This window comes from Phlebotomus papatasi, chromosome 3 (genome assembly GCF_024763615.1).
Source record: "Phlebotomus papatasi isolate M1 chromosome 3, Ppap_2.1, whole genome shotgun sequence".
NCBI classification, from domain to species: Eukaryota; Metazoa; Arthropoda; class Insecta; order Diptera; family Psychodidae; genus Phlebotomus; species Phlebotomus papatasi.
The window spans coordinates 76,773,449-76,793,159 of record NC_077224.1 but is presented as its reverse complement, the minus strand read 5'-3'; the positions used below and the strand labels follow the sequence as shown (position 1 = coordinate 76,793,159).

The window sequence follows — 19,711 nt, the reverse complement described above, 5'->3', positions numbered from 1 at the left end:
ATAACGAAGCGGGCACTGTATCTTAACTTAAGGAAAACTTAAGCTTACACGAAATTATATCTTAAAAATATCAATAAATTTGCCATAGTAATACACAAGGTTCTTTGATAAGAAAATCGATAGAAAAAAAAACAAGTAACACGATTTTCAAGATACGTGATTCCGATGAGCAATTAGTAACATGGACACTAATTTGTCTCTACTTTTACAGGGAGTTCCGAGTTAAGTAAAAACGAATTGAAAGATATGAATCATCTACTATTGGGAGCGCATTTATAAAATAATTTTTAAAATGACCCTAAATAGGCTGAAAAATTGATACGAGAAATTTTTCATACATCACAGTGATTCCGTAACTTATCCTGAAGACCTCTCTTGTGGGTACGCAATTTTTCTGAGCTATTGGACTGAATTCGTGGGCTTTTTTCGGTCCCGAGAATTTCTTTGAAAGCGGAACTCCCTGTACTTAGTGCTTTGTGATATTTTTTACCTATATATAGGGGCCTCGAGTGGGTCAGTGGATAGAGTAGTAGCTCTATGACTGCGAGGTCTGAGGTTCAAAGCTGAGCAGCAGCAGAAAAAGATTTCTCATGCCATATCGGCTTTGAATTCGTCCAGTGAATGAATGAATAGTAATGTCAATGGTGCATATTGGCAAAAAAAGTGAACCGCCTAAACAATGGAGGCTGGTACAAAAACGAGTTTTGACATGAAAGCGGTACTTCGGTCGATACAAATATTCGCTGTCACTGATCCCAAACACACACCGAGAAGGGATGCTGTGACATAGTAACGGCACTGACTGCTCAGACTGCTCACAGAGCTGTGATATAGAGCGGCTACCCGTATCGAGGGATAAGATAGAATAGGAGTGGGGAAGCATAAGGGGCCCAATTGGTGGCCTGGATGCATCGGAATATCCGAAATGGAGAACTGACCCCTGGCAAAATCTTATATTCTTACCTATATATAAGCCTTTTGACTTTTGATTTCAATATTTCTATATAAAATTAATGAAACATCGAGGCCATGTTTATTTCTATTTGTAGGTTTAAAAATGCAAAAATTATGTTTTTTTTTCAATCACCTTCAGAAAAACTCTGTTATGGAAGCCAGTGCTTTGACAAATTACAAATATCTTTGAAGGCTTCATATTGATACTTTGCGGATCGTAATATCGTCGGTTGCGTCTACCTTTGTCGTATCTGCATTTCTTTTGTGTCAGCATTTCACGTAAGAGGGAACGTCTATATTGTAGCTTGCACCAAATGAAATGCACCAAAGAAATGCAGATAGACAGAGGTAGACGCAACCGACGATATATCCACCAAAACAATTTTTTTTTTTTCAAAAAATTTTGTTCAAGAATTATTTAAGCTGCTGCAAAAATATCCTAGGTATGGACATCCTTAGTATAGTTTGCAAATATACACAAGAATCGCTTCTTATCGATTTTAAATAGTCAAAAAAAAAATATTTGTCGCAAAGTATTCATATTTTCCTTTAGTACTCAGGATCCCAAAGAATGTGGAAGAGTTAAAAAAAAGGCAAAAAAAAAACCAAAGCGTAACTCATTCAGAAAAAGTAGAAACTGACAAAGATTTGTGGTTTTTTTTGGTTTCCCAATGCAAAAATTGGGTTTCTCGATTTCGCAATGCAATTTTTGGGTTTCTAAGGTTTCGCGAATCGTTTCTTAGATAATTAACAAGAGTTTCTCGATATAAGTTACCCCTTGTAAAAACCTAATTTTTGACATATTTAGTGCAATATAAAAAATATTTTCACTAATGGCCTCTACACACTAGAGACATTTATGTCCATATTGAAGCAAATTCTGTACGCTTGTGTAGGAAAGACCCTTCAATATGGACATAAATTTCTCTAGTGTGTAGAGGCCATAAAACTGATATTTTTAACCGTTTTGTTAATTAGGTTTTTATCAAAGAAAAAAGTGTTCATTCAATCACCAATCAATCCAACAAGAGATTCATTTTAACACTTTGAAACCCAAAGTGGCATTTATTCCATTATTAAATAAATGTATTTCTGAATCCTAGAACTGTTGTAGAAGTCTTGCAAAATGAGAAAAAAATTTTTAATGAGTTCATTTAGCATTTTATACAATGTCTACGTTTTTTTATCTCAGGTTTTAAAGTGTTAATTATTTGGTCGTTGATGTCATTTAAATTAAAAATTTTAAAAAATAAATTATAAAACACAAAAGGAAAAACATTTTTAGTAAGTAAAAAGTAGGAACTTTGGTAAGTAAAAAATGTAATGGCTCCGGCACACTTTTCAGATCAGAAATTTTTTTTAAAGTCAACATTCACATACCTTTTTTCATAATGGTTTGCAATATGTCTATCCTACTGATCCTACTCTTTCGCAATTTTCTCCTTCTTTTGAACTTCACATTACTCTCAGTCCCGGCATTAAGTCCTTCGGGATTATGCATCTGACGGAATTATGCACATACAATTATTCAAGTTTGCCTACTTTTGGGAGTCAATTTATGAAATCATTTTTGAAGTACGCTTGAATGTATACTATTCAATTTGAAAACTGAACTAATTTGAAAACATTTTGCTAATTTTTCAGAATAAAACTTTAATTTCTTTCATTAAGGTATTTTTTTTAAATATTCTAACCATTTATTGAAGAACTCTAGCCAAAAAGTACTGTTTGTTATTTCTTTGTATTTCTACTAAACAGTTGAATCTTTTTGTTTGAACTACTTTTACTCCACGCGAAATTCGTTCTACGGCCGATCTATTCAAAAGAAAGCCCCTGCGGGTATGCAAATTTTCTCGATGCTTAATGCCATTTCGCACGTTTTTTTCGGTCCTAAAAATGTGCATAATACCGAGATTGAGTGTAAATTAAATTTAGTTCAGTTCAATTTTGAGACTGAAAGACTTACGCAAATCTTTTGAGAAAGAAAAAGAAGTGAATTAGACTTTTATTAATTTTTCCAGATCTAAAATATGTGGCACATGCCAGAGACTCAAATAATGAAAATGCTTCATGACTTCTTAATTCTCCTTTTGCCAGTAACATTTCACAGCTTACCAATTTTAAGTTGTACTTACCATGAAAAAATAAGTCGAATATTTTTTTATTTTTAATAATTCAATAAAACTCAAAATTTTATACATTTACTATAGCTGTGAAAGTTCGAGTAATGCGCGAGTTCACATTAATCGGTTTATTTTAAATTTTCCCGCTCGAGAAAATTGACTGTCCCTGGGGCCCAAGAACAAAAGAATTATAGCGACAAAAATATTTATTTAGAAAGATTTAGCAAATACAGAGCATGAGAAGCTTTTAGAAACCATCATCATCTTCTTCGGCCATCTCCTTGGCCAGTTCCAGGTCCTGTTGTTCCCTCTCGCGCCTCTCTTCTGCGCTCTCGAGGTCCTTTCCATAGGACTTGGGCGGGTAGCGCATAGCCTTGACGCTCTGATTGTGGAGGTCCAGGCAGAAGGAGATGCGTTGATGGAAGGCCAATTGGGGCTCCCTTGTGCTGTAGATATCGGTACTATCTTTGCTGCGCATGAAACCCTTCTCGGGATCCAGCGTGGCCTCAATCACTCCATCGCGAATGGCTTTGGCCACAATAAATTCCGCATCTTCTGCTGCGTCCAGTCCGAGCTTCTTGGCAATATCTCGGGGTGAGATGCGCGAGTAGGAGAGCCCGATGGAGCGAATGGCGGCTTTGATGACATTGTGACGGAGCCGGATGATGAGGGTGTAGGTGTAGTCTTGCTGGAACTTGGGTCCAAAGTGTTCCAGGACCTCACTGAAGCGCTTGAGGTTGCCCAGACGGACGGCTTGGGTGAGCTGGAAATAGGGTGCCAGAGAGGGACGAAGGGCAGCCTGACGGAAGATCTGACGCTCCGGAATATCCCCCAGCAGGAGCTCCACCACAATGATGAGCTTCTGCACGGTCTGACGGAAACCAATAGCGGCATTCTGGGGCGCCTTTCGCAGTGCCATCACGAGATTCTTATGTGCCTGACTGTATTCCAGCTTGGCTCCCTTGATCCGGCCAAGGTAGTAGAGAAATCTCGCCCATTCGTTATTGCTGGCTGATTCTGGGAATACCGACTTGTTCACCAGTTTGTCAGCCTGATCGTAGAGAGAGTAGTGGAGATAGTTCCTCAGAAGGCAGTTGATAATCACCGCTTGACCCTCAAAATCATTTCGCAGCGTCGCTGTCCGGAGACGTGCATGCAGGAAACCCCGAATGCTGTCGAGTTTGTTGGTCAACTCAGCCACACGGGAGTGATAGAAGTAGGCCTTGGCAGCCAGCAAATCTAGTGTGCGACGATTTTGCGTGACAATTTTGTTCATCAGAGCTTCTGAGCACTGTGACGCTTTCTCGAGGTGCCTCCCATCCAGAAGACGCACAAGCACCAGGAGGTGGTAGTAGGCATCCACCTCGGGCATTGGGGATTTTGTGGCAGCCCTCGCACGTGGAACTTCAGGTTCTGTAGCTCCTGCAGCTAGTTCCTCCACAAATACAAGGATTGCATTTCTTTCCTGACCAGCTGGATACAGCTGCGTGGCTAGACTCCTTAGAACCACGGGATTTGTCTTTTGACGCGTATTTGGCAGAGCCCTCAACACCCTGAGGATAAAACGGGGCTCCTTGCTGACTACAGCTTTCTCAATTTGTCTGGCATGCTCTCGAATCTCCTGCACAGACAAAACATCAGCTTCCACCTTCAATTTCTCTGGATCTGGGGGTGATTCTGCATTCTCCATCTCTACATCCTGCACCACTGCAGTCTCAGCTGTTTGTTGCACCATTTTTCACCAATTTAACCCACGGATTATCACTTAAAATTGAAGAAAATGCACAGATGAAGTTTGACTGAAAAAGTGCCGAGTAATCTTCACGGAGGAATTCTACAGACATTTCCTATGAATTTTCCATTCATCACCATTTTTTCCGATTCGAAATTCGAAAATCCAAAGAATTTCGACTGTTGGATATGGCAACACTAGACATCGCCGAAGAGGTCGATGCCGGATTTTGTGGCGTGTGGTGCGTAAAAAAATCTGTGAAAACTTGTGAATTTTCCTCAAAAATTAAAAGTTTTTCATCGAATCTCAAACAGGAGTTGTATTTGAACAATTTCCAGGTGAGTACAATTGATTTACATTGGGAAATTGCAGGGAAAATTGCATGTGAAATGGGATAAAAAGAAGCTCTATGGTGGACGACGACGCCGTGGAAAAATGTTCCATCACAAAAGTCTCTTGGTATTTTGACGCTATCTGCCACGTTTTTTTTTCTGGGGCCACCAAGAGGGCAGGGAAATCTACTTGAAAATCCACTTGAGAACTACATGAGATGCCTCCAAAATGCTGCATTCTTTGAAATTGTCTTTTTTTTGCCTCTTGCCAGCAAGAAATTCAAGTTCCGGTCTTACAAAACGTGATTTTCAGGAAATTTTTCGTTTTGTTCATTTTTGGCATTTTTTTTGTGATCCGACTGGGGGCTTTGCCAGTGAACTAAGAAACCTTATAAAAAAACGCAAAAGAGATTGGAAAAATTTTTAGATGAAGAATTTTCTTGGATGATGCGCCGGTTTTATTACTCATCTCTCTCACTCCAAAGCCTCCTATAATTGCGGTGCGGGGATTTCTGTCTCAGATCTTTTTCTTAAAAATCGAAGCAACCTCTGATGTTCTCATGGCAAAAAGAGTTTTGAGAAATGATCAAAAATTCATTGTGAAGTCATCTTAAAAATTAACAAATATATTATTTACTCAAATAAACCGGGAGGAATATTCCCCAGATTACTATGAAAAAATAAATGTCTCCCATGAGAAATTCAAGATAAAGCCTTTTAGCTGCTTCCTGAGGAAGCATTTCGGAGCAGAGAATGTGGTGCAAATGATTGAAATGCTTTCACTTGAAGCTTTATTTATAGAGCCCTTAAGTTTTCCCACTCAATCCAATGGTATTTTCATTACGAGATAGTAACTCAGTCCAACATTGCAGAAATTCTCAATTCCTGCAATATTTCCAATTTACCCAGAAATCTTCTCAGAATATGGCATACGTAAATCCTCAAAAGAGAAACATCAAATAATTTCACCAGTTTGCTCTTTACTATCTCAGTTAGTAATCTCTTGAATGGTCCAAATTTCCTTTTGGCAAATGAGGTGCCGGTATTTTGATGAAATTACTAATACAAATCGAGATATTTAGCAAAAAACAAATTCGCACAATTTCCTTTCTTAAAAAAAAGACTAGTGATAAGCCTAGATAAGCTTATGTTTCAGACACATTTACGGCTTAAGCCGACAGACGGTTTAACATAATTATAACCAAAATATTGATTTGACTGGATATCCATGACTTTCCTAATTAAAAAAAAAAAACTGTTTCTAGTCCGAAAAACAGATTAGTCAGAAACTGATGGGTAAGTAGTTTAATCATTATTTTGATTCCAATTACGTTAACCTGTCTCTCGGCTTAAGTCATAGGGGAAAGCTTTGATCGTTCGCACATACGCTACCTTTGAACACTTCGTATTTCTTCCGTATTCATTTACGAATTTTACCTATGGCTATATATTTCAATAGCTAGTCTTAAATTCCACCTTTCCTGAAAAAATTGGGAGTCTAATCCTTTTTTCCTAGTTTCAGGAAGCAAACATTAAAAACAGGTCCAAAATTGTAATTTTCTTGTGTAATACTTCATAGGATTTTGCATAATTAATATCACTTTTCTGAAAAACGACTATCACAGGAGTTAGAGGGGTTATTAGGGTTTATATTTATGTAAAAACCTTTTGGGCTGAAGAAGGTCGCTTTTGTGAGTGGAAGAAATTTCACAAACTTGACTCACATTGATCGATCGCACTTAGAAGACATTGCTTCTTCGCACATTTTCTAGGAAATTTCATTTTAGATGCGATCCCTCATATTCACATCTATTGTAATCTATCGATTTGATCCACCACTAAAAAGTAAAACTTAAAAATCTTAAAGTTGATAAACAAGAAGTGATTTGACTCAAATAGGCCGCAGTTGAGTAATTGTGAAAAGAAATTGTCCGTGAGAGACTGTTTTGTGAAAATTTTGGCCTGTTCACCTGCTGAAGGTCAATATCTGTGCTAAATCCCGATTACTGTAGCTGTAAGGATAGAGAAATCTTCAATAATGCGCATTCAAACGTTTTTGAGCATATGCGGCTCCGTAGAGGAATGGTAGAATCTTATGCGGTCTTCTCGGTTGCAGAATTTTAGTCAATTTTTAGCTTTAAAAACTTATTGATTCGTGTAAATTTGGTGATATTTGGACTTTTCAAGAAAGTATTCATCAGATTTAACCGTTTCCGGAGTGAAATTCTCATAGAATCAAGCAAAAAAAATGGTTTTTACTGTCAATAAAACATCTCTCAGAAAAGTTCCAAAAAAGTGATATTAAAATGTTTTATTCCTTGTACAAACGGTTTAATCAAGTAGATTAGAGTTCCCTTTCAACAATTATGTGCAAATTTTAGTTTCCGGTTCAAAATTTACGGTGAAAATGGAGTGTTCAATGATGGCGTGAATCGTGTGCGAAGATGGAAACTTGATTGATCTATCGCACAAATCCCCATTAAATTTTCATTTTCTTCTGGAGCAAAATGTAAGGAATTAATGGAATTTTGTGAGGTGGGATTATGAACCTTATAAGTAAGACATTTTTTGGCATAGTTTGAGAATTCATACGGTTTGTATGGTAGTCAAAAAAATCACTGAACTTGAACATCATTTTTGTGTGCGAAACATCAAAGCCTCCCCCTAAGTTCGATTGTAAGTTGAGTTTTGGGAATGAAGAATCGTGTCGAGCTAATTGATTTTCACGGTCTAAGTGAAATGAATAAAATTAACAAATTTGCACGCATTCCTAGGTCCCATATAAAGAATCTCAACCAATTGTCTGGGCTATCACTAGTCCTTGCGTAATCAAGGAATAGAATAGAAATATGAGACACCAAAAGCGGAAAAGAGTGTCGAAAAATCCCGAAAGCCAAAATCCTGAATGTTTAAAATCCTCAAAGGGTTGAAATTATAGGGTAAATGTGCCAAATTCCGGCCAGCTTTCAATTTCGAACATCTTTTTTGTTCATCGAATTTCCATGAACTTTTATATTTTACGTACTATAGAGATTATACAATGCAAAAGAATAACAAAAAATGTAGCTTCAACGAACGAGATAACGTGAAAAAGATATTGGAAGAATTCACGAAGGGCAAGGAACTATGAGAATGAAGGTGGCCGAAATAGGGCACCAAAGCTCTGTCTATATTTTTATTTATTTTAAAATCTATAATTAAGAATGATTTTAAAGCAAATAAAGACGGTAAACTCTTTACAAGGTTTCAAGCAATACTCTTTCAGAATAAAGAATAAAAAAAACATCAATTTGAATTTAAAATATTACATTTCAAACTTGAGACTTTGACGCTTGCATGCAACTGCCGAAATTTGGCACACTTGCCCTATGGGGGAAAATGTTTAGAATAATTTTCTAAGTCACAGAAGATTTCCCTTTGCCTCCAGAAAGCGCGGGTGAAATCGTGGGAGTAGCTATGACACTTAAGAATTCGGGATTTTGGCTTCTGGGATTTTGACCCATTCAGGATTTTGGTTTTCGGGATTTTGACCGGGACCCGTTCAAAATATACCCAAAAATGAACGAAATCGTCACGGCCAAGTTTGAGAGAAGTAAAAAAAAAAACATGTTTTTGGGGGGTCTAGAAGAGGTGAGGGGTAATTTGGGTAAATCAGTACGATAGATAATGTTGACATGGAGGGGAGGGGGGCTTACCGAAGACCAGAAGTGAATATCTGTTACCGTTTGGCAGCTAGTATGGTGATAAGTTGAAAAAAAAAATTGTATTGTGCGAACTGCTCTCTCCTGGAGTTCGATCAGTTATATTCAATTAATTTGTCAAGATACAGAAACGAGAAGTGAAAAAGGGAGTCCTTTATTGTTAAAAATGTCTCTACATTATATAAAATACCGGCTTCAGACTGGATGTTTAGCCGCAGTTCCCGAAGGTCTCAAAAATCTAAATAACAAACAATTTTATTGATTTTTAAAATCTAATGGATAATGGACTCAATTCTGAGACCAAGATCAAGATTTCATATTCTGACGCGAAACATTAATGGAACTTAAAATGTCTTAGCTAAGAACCAAGATTTCAAGATTTTCCACACTTAACGACACGTCACTCCTAACAAATATTTTCATTTCTTTGCCGAATTTGTTGAAAACTCGCCGTATAAATTAGAAAAAATAATTATATGTTGTATTAAATAATATATTACAGTCCATAATTGGGAATAAAAGAAAAAGAAGTGCAAACAAAACTTGTGACATGTGATAAACTCTAAAATGCTTATTCAAGATGTGATTCTTTTGCAGGTATTCTCAGGGTGTTGTACTTTGAAACGTACATCTAGAAATATGTATCATTACGATTAAATTACAAGATCAAATATAGCATTTTTCATAATAATTTTCTCTTTTTGTATCATCTCTTATAGAAATATTCCTCATCAAAAACAATTTCCGCATGAAACTCTTCAAATTGTTAGTATCTTGAAAATTCCAAGCACCTCCGAGAGGTTCTTGAAATTATTTCAAGAAAACAAGAAATTTGACGTCTTGAAATCTTGAAATATTGGTTCCAGAATTGCAAATCTTGATATCCACACGGTTTGTGTCTTGGATTTCAAGATTCCAAGACATTTGACAGATTTGATATCTTGATCTTGATTTCTTGATTTCAGAATATCAAAATCTTGAAATTTTCTTGATCTTGATCTTGGTCTCAGAATTGAGGCCAATTTTCCCTTAATATTCAATCTTAAACAATAGTTTCCTAAAAATAAGTCTTGCCTGTCAAAGAACTAGAGGATTTAAGCCCTTTGGCTAAGCTTCAGGTCTGAAACTCGTGTAATATACTAAAATGCTCTCCAAATCAGTTAATATCTAAGATATGGGATGGAAGTACGTTACGTACTAAGTTCAAACACTTACAATGTCTAAGATTTAGTTCTGTCAAATATTTCCGGTTTAAAGAAATTTCTACTAGTGTGTAGGGGCCATTAGAGGCCATAAGGCTCCATTAAAAACGCTTTTTTTTGCATATTTCTACATGACAGGGGGCTTTAACATAATGCAACAAAAAAAATTACGGATCTAACATATTTCCTAGGTCCAGCTTCCATTAGAAATTCATTCATTCATTCATTTTCAACCGCTTATCCCTATTGGGGTCGCGGGCCCATGACATCCAATCTAGCAGCCCACGCCTGTCGGTCCTCCGCCACTTCAGGAAGATGTTCGGGTTCGATCCCGAGGCGTTCCAAGGCAAGATTCTGAATTTGATTCAGCCACCTTGTCCTAGGTCTGCCTCGAGGCCGAGGTCTCCTCACAATGGCTTGCATAGCTTTTCTGGGGAATCTTTCTTCATTCATGCGTTGAACATGTCCATACCATCGAAGTTGTGATCTCTCAACCCGAAGAAGCAGCTCCTCGATTCTTAGTTCCTCACGAACGGCCACATTCCTCACTCGATCTCTACGAGTGATTCCCTTTACCGCTCGAAGGTACCTCATCTCGGCAGCTTGTACTCGCGATCTTACCCTTTCGGTCATTACCCAAATCTCATGACCATAGGTGAAAATAGGAATGAACACAGCTTTGAAAACCGATAATTTAGCCGATCGACTAAGCTCGACCTTCCTCAACACGCTTCTGCCAAGCTCCCTCATTACTGCAGAAGCCTGACCGATTCGCGACGAGAGTTCTGCCTCCATCCTACCATCACTCGTGAATAACACCCCGAGATACTTGAACTTCTCCACCTGTGTCAATGAGTCTCCACTAACATGTAGAGTGCATTTCACAGATTGTCGGGAAATCACCATTACTTCCGACTTACCCACGTTCACCTTCATACCTGTTTCGGCACAAACATTTACAAATCGGTCAAGTGTGCGCTGAAGCTCTTCTTCGGAAGATCCAAAAAGAACCAAATCATCTGCATAGAGGAGATGGCTCACCCTGAAATCCCCGATACGAATCGCATTCCGCCCCCGACTGCGTTCCATAATCTTGTCCATGTATATTATGAACAACAATGGTGATAGAACACACCCTTGGCGCAGTCCAACACTCACTTGAAAACCTTCCGATTTGGATCCGTTTACACGAACACAGCTACTACAGTCTCTGTACAATGACTGAATGGCTCCTACCAATTCTTCATCCAGTCCGTACTCGTGCAGTACATCCCAAAGTTGTTCTCTCGGTACTCGGTCATATGCTTTTTCCAAATCTATGAAACAAGCATAGAGTGGAATTGCATACTCCCAAGCCTTTTCGACAATCATCCTCAGGGTAAAAAGCTGATCCGTGGTGCTTCTACCAGGTCTGAAACCGCATTGTTCCTCACCCAGTCTGGGTTCGACTATTTCTCGACATCTTCTCTCAAGGATTTTGGCATACACTTTGCCGGGCAAACTCAGAAGGGAAATTCCCCTATAATTGGAGCAATCTTTCTTGTTTCCCTTCTTGAATATGGGTACAATGACCCCAACTTGCCAGTCCTTTGGTGCTCTCCCACTTTGCCAAGCCACCTTAAAGACACGCGTGAGCCAATTGACACCCGCTATACCCATGAGTTTTAGCATTTCGGGACGTATTTCGTCAATTCCTGCAGCTTTTCCATCCTTCAATTTACTAATCGCATACAGGACTTCACTCTCTGAAGGACTACTTTCCTCCCTGCCTTTACTCCTGGGTACGTCATCATCAGTGCCTTGCTGAGGATTGAGCTTCCATTAGAAATATGCGAAAAATTTTGTTTACACTATATAGCGCCACTTTCCCTTAAACAACAAATAAAATTTTTCTTTTGGTATAATTTATAAATTATATGTAATTTTATAAATATATAAGTATACCTATACCTTCGAGCGGTAAAGGGAATCACTCGTAGAGATCGAGTGAGGAATGTGGCCGTTCGTGAGGAACTAAGAGTCGAGGAGCTGCTTCTTCGGGTTGAGAGATCACAACTTCGATGGTATGGACATGTTCAACGCATGAATGAAGAAAGATTCCCCAGAAAAGCTATGCAAGCCATTGTGAGGAGACCTCGGCCTCGAGGCAGACCTAGGACAAGGTGGCTGAATCAAATTCAGAATCTTGCCTTGGAACGCCTCGGGATCGAACCCGAACATCTTCCTGAAGTGGCGGAGGACCGACAGGCGTGGGCTGCTAGATTGGATGTCATGGGCCCGCGACCCCAATAGGGATAAGCGGTTGAAAATGAATGAATGAATGAATGAATAAGTATACCTATATAAATTATATATACCATTCAAGAAAAAATAATAATCCATGTCTAGAAATCCCCTTGTGGGAAGGCCTTGTTCCTTCATGGAATGTTGTGCCAGCATTATTATTATTATATATAATTTATAAAAAAAAAGATATTTTGCATTGCCCAAAATTCTTTCTAAAGTAAACTATAACATCTCACTGTCTAATTGTACCCTTGGCTAATTCTGCCCCGATTCCCCCTAACACATTAAAAATTACTTTTTCTATCATTTTCAAATAAGAACCATAAACTGAAAACAATGACCTTACATTTTTTTTCATTGCTATTTCTTTGTGCAATTTATCTGGCCCAATTTTTACTGATTGTATAAAACCGTATATTAGTGATTGTGTTGATTACTCATCAGAATAAGTATGATATTGAAAGTAATATAGATAATAATGAGCTTTAAAATTCGCGGAAAAAAATTATGCTGATTAAGAAAGATCCCTCTAATAGAAAGTCTTTATCTGTTTTTAAACATTAAATATCTTTAATATTAGCTATTTCCTTTTTGTCTACATATTTTCACAAGAATGCCTCTCAAGAAAATAATCTTTATCAGAAAACTCTATGCTTCATTTAGCATTTTAACAGTTAATTTTCTGCTATAGACAAAACTGTGATGATTATTTGCACGCCAATAAACATAAAATTGTGTATTAATCTCAATATAGATATTGATTTCAGTTGTTGGAAGAAATTATGAGAAGACGAAAAAAAAGAGATAAAAAAAACACTTCGTAGAAAATGTGAATGCCCCACAAATTGTTGACGTTCTTTTGTGGGTTTTTCTGTGCAATCAAGGCGGTCGGTGGGCGGAGGGGCGGAGTGTATATTTTTGATAAACATTTTGCCCCAATATAAACAGTTATGTGATAAACATTTCATCTTTTAATTAGTATGGCAATAATTTCTTCCCAGAGATTATCACACATAGCAAAAATTCCTGAAATGGTTGTTATATTTTTAAGCCTGCAGCAGGATTATTGTAAAATTAGGAGTGTAAAATTTTGTTGATAAAGTTATTAGATTTTTTAAATTTGTTTAGGGGGAGGCGGGGCTACTTTCAGCTGTGGGGCTACATTGTTATACGATTTTTTTAGCATATTTCTAATGGAAACTAGGTTTTAACGTAATTTAATTTGGATAGACCAAATAATTGTGGATCTAAATAAAATAATTTTAAGAAGCAGCTTTCTTTAGAAATAGGGGCAAGTGGGGCACCTTTGAAATTGGGATTTTTCTCCTATGTTTAAGTGGAACTGAGTCATATCATCATCATCATGATGTAATTTAGCTTTTCAATCTGTGCACCTAAATTATATCACGATTAAATAGGTGAAAAATCTCAATTTCAAAATTGCCCCATTTCCCTCTATACGGTAAAAACTTATGGACACTGACCAAAATATTGGAACAAGTTTTTTTGGAATCGATTTGCACCTAGAAAAGATATTTTTTTGTTCCAAAAAGTTTTCTTTAGAATTTTACTATGAAATACAGTTGCAATTTTGTTAGTTTTCTTTTGGGACCGTTTTGATACAGTGGAATGTCTACAAATTTGAGTCGATTTCGTTTTATACAAATTTATTCCTGAAAGTTGGAATAGAATTTGTTGCACTCGGCTGTGTTGGACAGACGCGTGCATGACGAAATTACATGCGAGTACTGGCAAACAGGAGGGGAAGGGAATCTAGAATTCAAAAAGTGAAACCATGTACAGTAGACTCTCACTCAATCAGCTCTTTTTCAATCGGGAAAAAGATTTTGTTGACAATTTTCACGTTTAATTATGAAGGTAATTTGCTCAAATTCACTGTAGTTCTTCCTATTTTATCGTGATTCTTTATAATTGAGCGCTTTTTGTGGAATTTACAAAGGCTTTGACGCCCAAATCTATCGATAAACCGGACGACATTTCGCCCCAAATGCCCAATTGAGAGAGAGTCTGCTGTAGCACGAAAATTGCCACAGGTTTGGCGTCCTCTTCGCTACTAGACGAGCTATTCATTGGAATAAATTCGTTACTAATATTGGGTATCTTTTGTTCCTCCTAGAAGGTACAAATTTGTTCCAAAAATTTTCGGTGTCTGTGGACGAGCTACATTTTGAAACAAATTCATTACTAATATTGGGTATCTTTTTGAGTCTCGTAAAATGAACAAGATTATGCCAAAAATTATGGTGTCCGTTGACGAGCTAATTTTTGGAACAAATATGTGCCGAAATTTTTTACCGTGTAGGTGAAAAAGTCGTATAACAATCTAGCCTAGTAGCTTAAAGTAGCCCCACCTCTCCCTACATATTGCACTTTTGTTCTTTTTTTAAGGGTGTATTATGATTATTTTTGAGAAAATGATAATTTTTGCTTGCACATCATTTCTTTCGCTCTTCCATTGTTATTATTTCTCTCCCACCACCCTCCCCTCCGTGCTTTATCTCTTTTTCCTTGGTACTGTGGGAGAGATATTGATAAAATTGGGTAATTATCTCTTATTCTCTCACCAGCCGGTTAAATTTCTCTCAATCGCTGTCTTTTGAGCGTATGGTGAAGTCAGAGAGAAATGGAGAGCAGGAGCTAGTAGGGTTATGACATTGTGGGACCTTATTTTTCTGCGTGTGCGTCAGAGGGAGAATTTTTGGAGATCTCCCCTTAATTCTCTCTCTCTCTCTCTCTCCCTCTCTAAATTGGATTTAGTGGGATAAAGAACAAAGGACAAGAGTTTACAGAGATGGAGAGAAGATTATGAGAGAGAGTGAGAGTGAGGGGGTGGATATGTAACAATAAGAATGTGTAAACGCAACTCTCTCCCTCTCTCTTCTCTAAACTGCCAGATTCTCCAAATGTAATTCATATTTCGCGCGCACGTTAAGAAGGGGTAATCGATAAATATTTTCTTGCTCCATCTATCGGGATGTGTTTTTAATGTCTTCTACTCATAATCCTCTCTTTCTGTTTCCTTTTGAGAGCGCACTCCCCTTTAGTATTTATTTTTTATTTGGATTTACCTCTCATTTCAGACCAGAGCAACAACAGAAGGGGGAGAGAGGAAAATTTCCATGGAAATGGGATGGGAGAATTGAAAAGAAATAAAAAGACAAAAAAAAATGATTTTGCAAAGAAATTTGCAAAGCACGCGGAAGAAGAATGAGATGTGACCAAAAAGGGAAGAGAAAATAAAACGGTGATTTTTTTGTGTGGCAAAATTTTTGGAACACAAAAGAGAAAAAGAGAGAGAGAGAGAGAAAATTATCTCTGGAGGGAGATTTTAGAGGAACAAAAAAAAAAGAAGAAAAAAAATCAAATACGTGGTTTGTGAAGAGTGTGGAGATAGAAGTGATGGCAGCCACACAAAATGGCAGCAAGAGCAACAGCAGCAGCAGTGGCGGGACAAGAGAATTTGTGGAGGGATGGACGCTGGCACAGACTCTCGGGGAAGGAGCATATGGAGAGTAAGTTCTCGTTTTTTTTTCTATACTATATTACTCAATAATTTCTTTTGCAATTGATAATGTGTGAGAGAGTGAGATAAACTGGCATAATTTTGATGTTTAAAAGAGAGAGAGAGGTGTATGAAAGAGAGTGAAAAAGATTGTCATGACATCAGAGAGCGAGAGTTCTCCTCCACAGCCTCCCAAATTGAGGGGGATGAATACACCGAGATCTGTGGTACATTTTACACATTACAAAGGGATGGGATGAAGTGAATAGAACTTCGCGAATTGCTCGAATTTAGTCGGTGCAAAATTCATGGGACAAAGCATTACTTTCTGTTTCTCGGCTCACAATAACTAGGGGGAGATGGGGCTACTTTCAGCTGTGGGGCTACAGTGTTATAAGATTTTTTCGCATATTTCTAATGGAAACTGGGTTTTAACATGATGTAATTTGGATACACTAAATAATTGTGGATCTAAATATAATAACTGTAAGGTCCAGCTTAATTTAGAAATAGGCAGGAAAGTCGTATAACAATCTAGCCCCATAGCTCAAAGTAGCCCCACTTTCCCCTATTTCAAAAGATAATCCTACAAATTACCTTTTGAATTCGAAGACCTTTCAAATAAATCCATATTTGTACAAATCAAACAAGATATAAGATAGCTAGAGCTATTTAACTTTGACCTTGAAGATCAAAGTTAAACCTTCAAAGGTCAAAGTGACCTTGAAGGTCGTCATAATGTATGGACAAAATACTCACTAGGACTATCTGCAAAATATACCCGAAAATGTAACAAAATATCGCTAAAAACATTTTCAGCGAAGACCTTTGTTATACGTTAATAATAATAATAATAATAATAATAATAATTGTGGCATAAAATTCCATAGAAGAACTCTAAGCTCTTCCATAAGGGAAGTTCGGAACATTCATTGTTATTTTTCGTTACACAGGGATGGGGTTGTCAATCCTATGCCACTTGAAATTACGGTAGACTCTCTCTCAATCGGCTCTTTTTCAATAGGGCGCAAAATTATGTTGACAATTTTCACGTTTGATTTTAAAGCAAATATGTTCAAATTCGCTGTAGTTCCTCTTGTTTTATCGTGATTCTTTACATTTAAGCGCTTTTTTGTGGAATTTACAATGATTTTGATGCCCAAATCTCTCGATAATTTGGATGACATTTTGCCTCATATGCCCGATTAAGAGTCTACTTTAAAATGCAGTGTAGGTCACTGGATACAATTCGAACACCTTTAATGGCAGAAGAATTTCTGGTGACCTAAAGGAAATTCGAACCCGGGATGCTTGCATCATAGAGCAAGTAGGGGAAAGACCGAACCTTCGGACTACTCAAGCTTTGAACAACTCATCTCTTCATTATGATTTTAATAAATTTGACCCATTATTTTATAACACTTACCTCAATTTTTACCGAAAACATCCATGAAATGAGTTGTCCGAAGGTAGCACGCTTTTCCCTACACAACCACCTGATCCATTGACCACAGACCTTCGTTGTTATTTGATTGACTTTATTACAGACTGTCGTAAATTAAAAACAAAAATAGGGTAGGGTAAAGGCTCATAATTTTGACCAGTCTACTTATAAGCATCAATGTTTCAAGTTTGAAGTGCGATATTTTCGATACTAATTGACTTTTTTTGTTACTCTCTTTTCAAAAGGGTTGTTTAGAAACTTGGCAAGCTATTTATCGTCTTATTTTTACTAAAATTAGTTTTAATACGTTTAAAAATGAATTGATATGTAGAGGTGAATTTGACTCGAATTTTGGGCAACTTGGTTATTAATTTGGACAACTTGGCTTAAAATTTGGACAGCTAATCCGCCTCAACACGGTGCCCATTGTTCTTCATTTCATGAACCAATCTTACCAAGTCCTCTTTCTGTTCATGTAAGGGAAACGTGGAATGTCACAAGAAGCCTGGAAACTTTCCACATCATTCATTAAAGATAGTTGACTTTGGTACTCCAAGTACGCGCGGATTCACACATTCCTTGGCCTTTCCGGGAGCCTTTAAGGCTTTTCTCACTACATATCGAACGTAGAGATGATGTTTCTTTGTTTCTCCATGCATTTGTTCAACATAGTCATCACAAAAGCTAAAACTTCACGAAATTTCGAGAGAAAAACACCTGTCTAAAATAAGAAGTATCACCTCATTGGTGAATCTCATAGAAAATTTCCCATTTTTCACACGAAAAACGTAATTCACAAGGCAAATCTCACTTCAGGTCAAATATACAAATCACCATTAATGTGAATCAACACAATAATCAACAAATATTCAATAATATCACTGAAAAAAAGTGAAGAAACATTGATAGTACTTCATCACAGCTAAATAAGACTGAAGCAAACACAAAGTTCTGTCATATTTCCCGTAAGCAATTGCTCACACTGAATTTTCAACAAAGCAATTTTAACTCAAAACATATTCAAAATTTAACGGTTTTAGTGTTAAAATCTCCCAAAAAGAACAAATATTAAAATATAATTCATTATTCATCAAATATTGGAATGGAAATCCATAATTTTAATCAATTTATTTTAAGTGTCCAATTTTACCCTCAAAGTGTCCAAATTTAGAAACTGTCCAAAATTATGAGCCTTTCCCCTAGTCATTTTACATTCGCTATCGTTGAAAATGATTGCAATGCAAATGAATATTTAGGTTGTAAAAGAGAGGGTCCCCTTCAGTTCATATATCACTATCCCTAACCTTATAACTTACAGATCTCACGACGCACAGGTGGATAATTATAGGGGAAAATACTCTCCCTTCGAACGTTCATGCCTTCGAATAATATGAATTTCTTTTACGTTTCTTAAGAGATTTCCACATGATTATCACATAGTTATGAATAATTAATGACAAGCCAACTAATAGAGAATAGAAATGTGTAAGTGTCTTAGGAAAAATAAAAGAAAATTCATATTATTCGAAGGCATGAACGTTCGAAGGGAGAGTACTTTCCCCTACCATTTTACATTTTCTTTTAGCTGCCTTAAAAGTTAGAAAATTTGATAATGTTAATTATGTTTTTATTATATTGAGGATAAATATTGAAAAAAATATGGGTTATAATAAGTGTTTAAAGAGTTGGAGCAAAGTAAAAGGCAGATTTGTCTCTTTTCCACTCCATTCTTTTCTCTTAGGAAATACCATCTCACGTTTTTCTGAGGAAAATTGTACGATGGCTGAGAGTAAGAGAGTGAGAGCAAGGGGTTGGGGCTTGATGCTGGATTCCCTTTTGGCTTTGGGGACAGTTTTAAAATTGATCTCGAGAGTGGTGGAAAATTCATGACGGGGGAAGTGTGTGAGTTTATTTTTTTTTACATTTTGACTGAGAAAATGCATTTTGGAATCTGTGCTCTTCTACAGAAAATTTTGATTGCGAAGTTGAGATGAGTTTTTTTAGTTTATTTTGCAACAAAAAAAAAAAAAAGAAAACAATTGAGAAATCAAACTAAGAGCTAGAAAAAATAAATGTTGATAGGAATTTTTAGAGGGGATGACGTGAGAGTAAAATAGCACAGGGTGACTCATAATTTCAATTACAGTACATTTCCAATTAGTTTTCTGAGGAAAAGTCAACAAAAAGAAACTTCTTGTGCGAATTCAGAAATGAAAATGCTATATAGTTTTGTGATTTATTGTTGGAAAGTTTTCTTCTCTCTGGTATGGCAATAAAAACTGAGAATTGTGGGAAAAGTTGAATATAATTGCTGCTACTATCTATCATGATTATTTTTCAGGCATTGTAGAATTTATATTCTACTTGGGGGGCGACAAACAGAAGTAAATAAGACAAAAGAAAAGAAAAATTCA

General features: G+C 36.9%; 2 protein-coding genes across 3 annotated transcripts in view; one reads left to right on the top strand and one right to left on the bottom strand.

The window, feature by feature from the left end:
* Positions 1-3,265: 3,265 nt before the first annotated feature.
* LOC129805814 (probable 26S proteasome non-ATPase regulatory subunit 3) lies at positions 3,266-4,924 on the bottom strand. Its single transcript, XM_055853998.1, has one exon. The coding sequence runs from the start codon at positions 4,810-4,812 to the stop codon at positions 3,325-3,327; it is 1,488 nt and encodes a 495-aa protein (XP_055709973.1). The 5' UTR covers positions 4,813-4,924; the 3' UTR covers positions 3,266-3,324.
* An 82-nt stretch (positions 4,925-5,006) lies between these two features.
* Positions 5,007-19,711, top strand: part of LOC129805817 (serine/threonine-protein kinase grp) — a 56,412-nt gene continuing 41,707 nt past the window's right edge. Inside the window, exons 1-2 of one of the 2 annotated variants that reach the window (XM_055854002.1) lie at positions 5,007-5,147; positions 15,432-15,863. In XM_055854002.1, coding sequence (XP_055709977.1) covers positions 15,751-15,863 — 113 coding nt within the window. In that variant the 5' untranslated portion in view covers positions 5,007-5,147; positions 15,432-15,750. Of the gene's footprint in view, positions 5,148-15,431; positions 15,864-19,038; positions 19,200-19,711 lie in introns of those variants that run through there. The other variant, XM_055854003.1, reaches the window with a different exon arrangement.